Source organism: Dermacentor andersoni, chromosome 4 (assembly GCF_023375885.2).
Source record: "Dermacentor andersoni chromosome 4, qqDerAnde1_hic_scaffold, whole genome shotgun sequence".
In the NCBI taxonomy this organism is placed as follows: Eukaryota; Metazoa; Arthropoda; class Arachnida; order Ixodida; family Ixodidae; genus Dermacentor; species Dermacentor andersoni.
Genome location: NC_092817.1, coordinates 115,419,714 through 115,429,153, shown reverse-complemented (window position 1 = coordinate 115,429,153; position 9,440 = coordinate 115,419,714). Strand labels below are relative to the sequence as shown.

The window sequence follows — 9,440 nt, the reverse complement described above, 5'->3', positions numbered from 1 at the left end:
GACCGGTCGATAGGACGACAGTTCCCTAGCCGGTTTTCTGGCCTTGAGGATGGGTGCCACAATGGCTGTGCGCCATGCCTCTGGCACCTGCCCTGACTGCCAGATCTCATTGAAGCACTCGAGCAGGCGCTATTGCTCGCTGGCGGCCAGGTTGCAGAGCATTTGTGGCGTTACACCGTCTGCTCCTGGTGCGCTGCGGCGTTTCCCTCGCCTCAGGGCCGCCTGGAGCTCGTGCAGGGCAAGTGGCTCTTGGCAGAGGGCAGCGACCTGGCTGGACGTCCAAGCAGGGTGGACGTCGACAAGGGTCACTGCATAGATGCGGGATTTGGGTAGGCACCGCTATTCAGTGAACCTATTCGACGCCCATTTGGAGCACTGCGTATGTGCTACTCGGTCTGCGCTGACCTTCAATGAACCTTTTTGATGGCAACTTGTGTCCCTGAGTATGTGCCAGTTGGTGTCTGCCGCTCTTCCATGAGCCTCTCACCAAGTTGGGTCGCCGATTGTGTGGATTTCCATCTAAACTGGCACTATTCAAAACGCGCTACATAGGTACTTTACACCGTCTGTTACAAAACAATGGTCGTGCATCAAACTGGTGTCAGTTTTCACACAGGCTGAGAGCAAGAATGAGCTTATAGGCTACTTTTGCACAGTTTCACATGCATCTGAGCTCATACCGTGAATTACTGCTTCTCGTAATCGATTCAGAGTTAATTTTGAAAAAAAAAGGAAAAAATTGGCTGAAGGCTTAGCTTGGTTAAGCCTGGAAGATTGCGAAACAATACCCTTGGCTGCGCCTTGGTTCGGCTGATGGTGTGGACATGGTTGCCCTTTGTTAAACTTATGGCTGTACACCACCCGACATAGCGCAAGGCAGCGCGCCGACCACTGCGAGGAGCCGAGCTGTAGCCCCATTTATCCCCCTAGCGTGACGTCACACCAGCGAGCGCCCTCTCTCGGTAGCGCCGCAGCAGCGGCGCGCAAGGCTTCGCCTCCACCATCGATGCCGCGAGCTGGGGCCCCGTCTCTCGGTCTGGCATGACGTCACACGGTCACGTGACGCGCAGCTGTGTAAGGAGGTGCCACGGCCACCGATGGGCCGAAAGTGCGAGCACTATTGCTTTCGCAATAATAATAAAGGCCATGTATACATAAAGGGCTGAGTATAGGTTAAGCGTCGTATATATATATATGTGTGTCTCGGGAGCACGTCCGTCACGACATGTGCGGCAAGATACGCGTCCAGTAACGAAGAGTGCCTCATACTGACATCATATGCTGATATCCCTCATATCGGGCGCCAGTGAATGGCCAATCTGCTGAACATATATATATCTTCGTATCGGAAGTCGCTGGCAGGCTATCGGTACAGCTCGAAAAGAAATTGGAACGATTTGAATCTATTCTTGTTAGGCCGACCAGTTCGCCTATCAAGAACGATCAGGCCTATATGATGCGCCTGATATAGACGAAAGAATTCCCAATTCAGAGAGCGAACAAACGCGACGCGACCCACCGCTGTGGCTTGGTCGAACGCGCTTAGTCCAACTTCCGTGAACTCGTGGCTCGTCGCATCGCGTGCATTTGTGCCCGTGAAAAGAGAAGCGCGAGGCCACGCGCCGCCCCAAAAGAGCCAGTTTGCGAGCGAAGACGAAGACAGATATATCCATTCAGAAAACCAGTCATTCAAACATCGCAAAATGCCCTCATCGCAAAATACCTATATTGAATTATGACTTCCCTTAAAAAAAGAAAACTTGAACAAGCCCATCGCTATTGTAGCCAGGATTCGCGCCCGTCATTCTCTAATTTGATTAAGGGAGGGGAGTATGTTCCTCCAGAATATCGCGACAACAAAAGAAAGCTCCGACACAAGTTTTTAGGCTTCCTGCGGTTCGAGGGAGAGGAGAAAATTGTAGACAAGAACCAGGACACGCTCGTACGGCAGAGAAAACCAATCCCCGTGAGCGGGCATGTGCTAAATACTTTGGAGTGATCATCATCATTATCATCATCATCAAAAATGCCATGCGTCAGCCTTCTCGAGTGGTACACTTTCCGAGCACGCTATACAACGAGTCACTGCACAGCGAACGGCAGCTACTGAACAGTCGCAGACCAGCTGCAATCGCGCTCGCTGCGACGCATTTCGCAAACGCCGCTTGTGCCTCGAGGATGGCGTCGTCGGGCCGAGCTGCTGGCTCCGCTGGCCTCAACGCCGGTCTCTCCAGGGACGACGACGGCCGGATGAGCGCTTGCAACGGCTACGCCACGCTGGGGGGCGGCGACTGCGAGCTGTCGGCGAGCAGCAGCAGCGACGACAGCAGCAGCGGGGACGACGACGGCACCAGTAGCGGCGACAGCAGCAGCAGCAGCGGTTCCAGCAGCGACAGCGGAAGCAGCGACGTCGCGCAGGCCGGCGCGTCCCAGTCGGAGGACATCGACATCGAAGAGGCGCCGACCGTCTCCATCGTCGCAGCCGGGGCCGCCTTCGCTGCGAGCGAGCCACAGATGGGCATCTGGATTCAGCCGAACGTCGTCCGCCCGGCGGACCTTCCCAGTGACCACCCGGACGAAGTTCACGACTGGAGCGCTTGGCCAAAGTTCCCTCCCAAGAAGGACGCGGATCAGCAGCCCGCGATCGCTCCGAGCCTGCCGGCCAAGGTTCCCCATGTCACGCTCGTCAACCAGCACGAGTTCCTGCTGCCTAGGATGGAACTGCTGATACACACACAGGGCAGGCGAGTGTTTCTTTTTTTTTTTTTTTTTTCGGAGCTCCCCGTCGGGTGCTCGTTCGGCATGGGTGTCTGCGCGGCCTATTCTGGATCGTATGCGCGTATTGACTCGTAGCACTGAGCAGAGGATGAAAGGAACTCACGCTGTGTGCGTTCTTTTAGTGCTCGGGCGGACGCCGCTTTCTTCTGCGGAGCTTGTCGTAGTTGTAGCGTCGTCGCGCAATTAAGATATTTATTACTGCGATACCAGTTATGCGGAATGACGACATGGATTCGCCTCGTCGTGCAAGGGGACGAACTCAAAACGGTTCGCTTTCAGAAGCGTTGCAATCTCGCACTCCACAGGGCAGCGTCCTGCCTTCCGTTGTTGGCATGAGCGTTCCGACCACACATTAGCGTTCCTGCCGAGAACGTTCACTTGCCACACCGTGGTGCACATGCTGGTCTGAAAAAAAAAAAAAAAACAGTGGACAGTAATCACGGGACGCTAGGCATTTATCACGCGGGTGATAATCACCGTGTCATTTTGCGAAGGTATCCCTGCAGTTAAAACCGATTGAGCAGTGTTGAGAGCAAGGTGATTGAGTCGCCCATGTTCGTGGCTACAGGCAGCGTTCTGCCGCTTCATGTCTTTCTCAGCATGGCATCGTGCAATCATCGTGTTTTAGCTGCTCGTTTCGACACGTCCTTGCCTACTCACCGCGTGACGAGGGTGTTCGTCAAAAGTGGCCGTGCCTCGACCATCCCCCTCGCATGCAGGTTCATGCAGCCAGCGCCTTCGTTTCGGATTACAAACTTGGTGGACGACTTGCAGTACACGGCCTGGCTCACCTTCACGGATTCCACTGGGAGCGAATGCGGTCAGTGCGAGCGAAGCGCTACCGGCGTCGGCCTTATCGCCGCCTCCCGAGAGGGGCGTCTTTCTTAACGTTTCTGCGTTTGTTTGTGGTGAAGCGAAGTACAAGGCATGTCCTTGGACTTGTGCAGTTGGTCAGTATTCCCACCCGGATTCACCGCATCCCGGTTCCTCGTGGAACGGCCGTGTGCTGTCGTTTTCTCGGCTGAAGCTCTTCTCCAGCGACGGCTTCACCTCGAAACCACCCCCGGTGAGAGTTCGTTCGCCGCTACCCCATTTTAGCCGCGCTTGTGAATTAGGTTGCCGTTCGTAAGCTGCACAGACTACCAGCGTAAAATTCCCCGGTGTCCTTAGCTACCGCCTAAGAGACGCGAAGGCGAAAGCCTCTTGAAGCATACTGTAATTCACATGAATCCTCCTCCATCCACCTTAGTCCTCCTTAATACACGTTAATCCTCCTTAGTACATCTTAATTAACTTTGGTAATCATTAATAATGTTCTATACACGGCTGGACATGCTTTGGTTCCCCTCTGCCCTTCCCTAGGTCACGGGATATTACCTGTACGTCATCACGCGCCCTTGAAACAGATTTCACCTTATTAAGTGGATCGGCCACATCAACTGGCGACAAGCCGCTGCGGCAGTCACGTGACAGCATGAACACTCGCCTCCTCTTTTAGTCTGCGTGTAGGTGCGCGATGTCGCGTGCTTTTTTCTTCGTCTGCTGACAGATCAGCGCTGGGTTCACGTTCGTCACTTGAGTTATGTCGTATAATGACGACGATGTCGTTTCCACTAAGCATAATCATGGTGTCACGTTCGTCACTTTAGTTATGTCGTATGATGATGACGGCGATGTCGTTTGCACTAATCATAATCATGATGGTGTGCTCCCTTTGCGGCGTCGCCGCGTTCATAAGACAAGGAGAATGAGATACTGGGTGCCGCCTCCGCGTCCTTGTATTCAGGGTCCGTCATCTCGCACAGAATCGGATATGCCGCACTGTCTCCGAAAACCTTTCCATCGGGACGTTTCGGTTTAGACTCATCATTGTAAAATAAAAAAAATCGCCAATCATTGCAATCAAAATAAGCGCCAGCGAGAGCTGACGCGAGCAGACGATAGTACGAAACGAGCGTGCCTGCTGATACCACATACGAGTACGAATCAAGCGGTCGGTCGGGTCCGCATAAAACCAGTCACCTCCCCTCGCACGTCACTGAAGAGCTGCTCTCATTGGTCTCCGGCGTTCGCGGTGCGTGTCTTGCCGCCGCCGCCGGCGGCGCGCCTCGAGCGTTTTTTCGCTAGTGTGTACGCGCCTTTATCAAGGTATATGTTAACTGGTAGCGAAGCTTCCATAGAAGCCCACATGTCAAGAAAATGGCGGCTCGCTCCAACCGTCGCCATCTACATATCGGGGGGGGGGGGGGGGGGGGGCAACTAACGGCAAGCAAAAGATAAAAATAAAAAGCGACGTCATAACTGGAAATGGCAGTCACGTGAAGATCTTGTGCTGCTTGGCGCGGATGCTTGAATTTCTTTAGCGTCCGGCATTTCGACCGCTACGCCAGCAGTTACGCATATTCTTCTTTTGAGGCTGCGGCGAGCTTACGACTTGCCTCAGCGGAAGCGTCAGCGTGTCATTAAACTATACGAGTGGCACATGTGTCAATGTGAAGATAATTAGGCTGTTATTGACAGCAGTTGCTCCAGTAGGTTCCTTAGGAAGCTGAGCGAATAGGATTGAAATAAATGACAGTGCCATAGAGGTTTTAAAATCAACTTCACTTTTATTCGTCTAGAATAATGCAACCAATATAATTGGCCAAAGAAAACATGCTTCCATGGATAAAAAGTACTATGGCGAGCAGACAGTCGTAATGTATAGCAACATATGCGAAACCTTCTCCCAGAATCATTCGCAATTCCGCGCGACGCCATGTATTGATATAGAACAATTATCACACAAGACAAGGTTGCCCCAGATTAGCATTTAGAAAACATTCTATAGATATATATATACTTACTGATTTTGATGCCCGTCGGACACTCGGAGCCTGTGTTGAGTGAACGAACATAACGCGACGTTTCTTCGCGGCGCGTTCCGCATTTATCACGACGAGACGCAGCGTGAACTTGCACGTTAAAAACATGCGCTCACACCCTTCGCGAATGAATGCCGTGTGCTAGGTCACGCGAAATTCGACGTGAAGCGCACGTCACATTTTAAACAAACACGCAAGGAAATAATAATGATAAAAAAAGCTCGGTCAAAGCCGCCGAGTTCAAGCGAGCAACGCCATTCCGCACGACATACTATGCTTTGCACAGTCTTGCCAAGGCTTGCGACAGAATCACTGATTGGTAGGGGTCACCGAGAACGAACTAAATTGTGAAATACAAAAAAAAAATACAATTTGTTGTTTCAATTTACCAAAAATATTTGACACGAAATATTTACTCGCACGACAGTATACTGTTCGAACTTTTTCGAACATTTTTTTTTTCGCGTAGGTTTTCTAGTTTCAGTGTTCGTCGCCCCCCCCCCCCCCTCGCCTTGTCAAGCATTAATCGGGCACCACTAACTGATATCTCTGGCGATAAGTTTTGGCGTGCTTCGCGACCTTTTGCAAGCTTCACGACCTACTTAGATGGACCTTGCAAGGTCGATTCAAATAGGTCGCCCAGATCCAGGCGAGAAGTGGTTCAGTACAAATGGTCACCGACATCAGCAAGGGTGGTTATGGGAGCAACGATTGAAGCGCGACTATGTTTGGAGGGAACAAACACTGGGAAAGAAAAAAGCGTTTTTTTTTTTATTCAAGCGAGACACACTCATTCATTCAAAGGTAATAAAATTTGTGGTCAATTTTATATATTCGTGACGAGTTAAGAATACAAGTTTATTTAATTTTATTGTTATTATACATACATTTCTTTTCAGCGCCCATCGTTACAGCGGGCGTTGGCGCCGTTATCCCTCGCAATACATTGCAGCTCTTGAAATGTGCAAGAAAGGCGCGCTCGTAAGGTTCACCTGTTGAAGTATACGCCACCCTCACACGTTGTGCTTCTTTTTGCTTGTCGACGTTTGTCTGAATTTGGTGACGCAGGTAGCTTCATCGATTCTTAACCTGTTCAATCAAAAGTAGTGAGTTACGACCGCCAGATAATTGTTTAGTAGTTTTCGTGCGACTGCGCTGGCCGACGGGCTTGGCGTCCGACGATGGGACCAGCACTCTACACTCGAAGCTTTCGTCGGCCTCCAAAGAAAGTATGTTCCATGCAGGGGTGCGATTTCGACAATCGTACGGCTGGCCTTGCGTCGTTTTCCGCGCTGAAAGCGCGAAATGCCCATCAAGTCGAATGGCGGGGCATTTGAATATATAGTTCTAAAGGCAGGCCAACAAAGCAAATTTCGCGCCTTCGAAAACAAGATGACGTCATTTCTGTTTTAACGGATATGGCGTCACCTTATTTTTGCTTCCGCCGGAAGTGTTCCCTCGACATGCAGACGGCGCTAAGCCCCATGAACCGCCGGTAAACCGCCATGTTTTGAACGTATCGGCTCCTGTGGAAGCTTCGCTACCAAGCATATTTAAAACGCTGGACCTTTGTACTTCACAGCTTTGAACGAGCGCGCACGTTGCACTAAGACGCAGGACAGGACTGTCAAGTTCGCAGTGTGCGCTTGTTCAAAGCTGGCCCAGCGTCATTTGGGGAAGCATATCAGGAATTTATGACAGCGCGGGTGCTAGAAGTGCTTGCCGTGCTGTCCTGTCTCGTGTCTTGGTGCGTGCCTGCGATGCCTTTCACAAGCTACATTCTCCCGAGCCCAGCTCGCAACACGCAGTCCTACCACGATACTCGTCGCTATACCTGTTTTCTTTCTGGTCATTGTGGTTTCTCGTTAAAACAAAAGTAGCACAGGTGACCATGTACCCCAAGGAGACTGAAATACTTATTTTGGTAATTTTCGCTGTTATAACTCGCCGATCAACGGACGCCGAGAATTGTTAATTAGGTTGAACTGTGGATGGGTGACCAAAATTCAACCACTCTCAGCCAACATCGTGACACCCAACACCTTATTTTAAGATTTGCCTCTATAGGATAGCTAGTGCAGGAGGTGCCAGGCCGGTTTTGTATTGAACTAAATAACTAAGTGCTTTGTGCCAGTCATGCTGCTGTACACTGCGATTGTTGTAACTTCCATCAATGCAGTTTAGCCTTGTGATAATGGAGTTGAATACCTTCATTATAAGTGAACAGTTCATTCAGGGTAAGTGGGCTGCCCAGTGGCACACTACAGCATTGGTGCTTCACGCGGGCTGGATTTAGATTTTTGTACATATGTACAATATCATACGAATAAAAAAAAAAAGAAGGCACGCATTCTACTGACTAAACTGCGATTTAACACCTTCCCCACTCCAAACTAAACGCTCAATACAGAAACTGCCCTCTTTTGAATGTCTTGCAGATCACTCTAACGTGTAACAATAGTTACCGTATCCAAGTGAACGTTGGAATCGTGGAAGACAGCGGACACATCCTGAGCACGTCGGTCGTCCGACAGTTTGTCGGTGCCTACTTTGTCGCCGTCACCCAGTACAGCAAAAAATCTAGGTGGGTATTGTGCTTCCCACGCGGGCTGTTATTTTCCCTTTCCAAATCGGTGCACTTAACATTTCACTCTCCTCTTCTTTCATTCTCTCTTTTCCTTCTACAGCTGATGAAACCACAATCAGAGCTTTATTTTCATATTTTTTTTGCTTCTAGTCTCTCGCGTCCAAGCAACAAGGGGTTGAAGACTAAGGCACGATAATTTAATGTCAAATACTTTTTCACGACTTCCATTGTTTCTGTGATAACAGTAATAAAAACATATTTGTCGCTACATAATGGTCTTTTCTCCTTTTTACTTGTTCAATGACATTCTACAGTACAACAAAGACAAACAATGTAATTGTGGTGTGGCTACTGAGGAATGGAAAAATAGACCTGCTGCACACATGGTCATGCCGCAGGCAATTTCCCGCCCTAAAAAGAACGAAAGAAAAATGGAAGCGCTCCCAGCACATAAATATGAACACCCTGTAGTTCTCTTGCATACCTCACAGAAAATTCATTGTGCACAGAATGCAACCTGGAGATGTAGTTCCCACGAGAACAAAGTTAGAATTCCCAACGTGCACGTCATGGAGGCCATTCAACAGGTGCATAGCGATAGCGCCCTCTGGAAAAGCTTTGTGAAGATGTGATGGCTTGAACCATAGACAATTTTATAGAGAGAACTGTGGCCCTGTCTACGGGACATGAATTTGCCTAAACTTCGTCTTTGTGACTATGCAAAGTGATCGTTTTACGAAGGCACTGCATTATAAATAAACACAAAAATTGGCTGACGGCAGGATTCAAGCACAGGACCTCTAGCACAGAAGCCCAATATTGATATGATTGCGCCACGGACAAGCGGAACCACTGCAATTAGCAGCGATTATGCGTGCCTGCGGAGTCTCATTACCTCTGCGTTAAAGTACAAATTGCTTTGAAATTTAGGAGAATTTAGGTCCAGGTAAAGCGTAATCAACGACGCTACAAGCACGTCCGAATCCACCAGCACGAAGATAAGACCAATCCACGTACTACCTATCATTCCAGTGGTGGCTGAACGATCCCAGCGCCAAAGTTCCCTGCAGTACTTCTAGGAAACTATATGGCTTAGACGACATCCAGCCCTTCAAGCGCAGCTCTACTTTTTGCAGCAGCTTGTCATGATGTGAAGGATTTTGAGGGTGTCCACTTGGACAGGGAAGAGAACAGCAGTACAGTTAAAGCTC

At 49.9% G+C, this 9,440-nt stretch overlaps 1 protein-coding gene across 2 annotated transcripts; it reads left to right on the top strand.

The window, feature by feature from the left end:
• The first annotated feature begins 1,575 nt into the window (after positions 1–1,575).
• On the top strand, positions 1,576–8,502 carry LOC126537505 (uncharacterized). Of its 2 annotated transcripts, none has more exons than XM_050184556.3 (5): positions 1,576–2,744; positions 3,498–3,598; positions 3,726–3,844; positions 8,081–8,226; positions 8,380–8,502. In XM_050184556.3, the coding sequence occupies exons 1-5, from the start codon at positions 2,032–2,034 to the stop codon at positions 8,423–8,425; spliced, it is 1,125 nt and encodes a 374-aa protein (XP_050040513.1). In that variant the 5' UTR covers positions 1,576–2,031; the 3' UTR covers positions 8,426–8,502. The 2 variants fall into 2 exon arrangements, with proteins under 2 accessions (XP_050040513.1, XP_050040528.1); XM_050184571.3 differs by having other exon boundaries at positions 1,577–2,744; positions 8,330–8,502.
• The last annotated feature ends 938 nt before the right edge of the window (positions 8,503–9,440 follow it).

Coding starts and splice junctions, on each gene's coding strand:
- LOC126537505 (XM_050184556.3), top strand. CDS start 2,032: ATGCGTCAGCCTTCTCGAGTGGTACACTTTCCGAGCACGCTATACAAC. Junction 2,745..3,497: donor CTGATACACACACAGGGCAG/GCGAGTGTTTCT, acceptor CCTCGCATGCAG/GTTCATGCAGCCAGCGCCTT. Junction 8,227..8,379: donor CAGTACAGCAAAAAATCTAG/GTGGGTATTGTG, acceptor TTTTGCTTCTAG/TCTCTCGCGTCCAAGCAACA.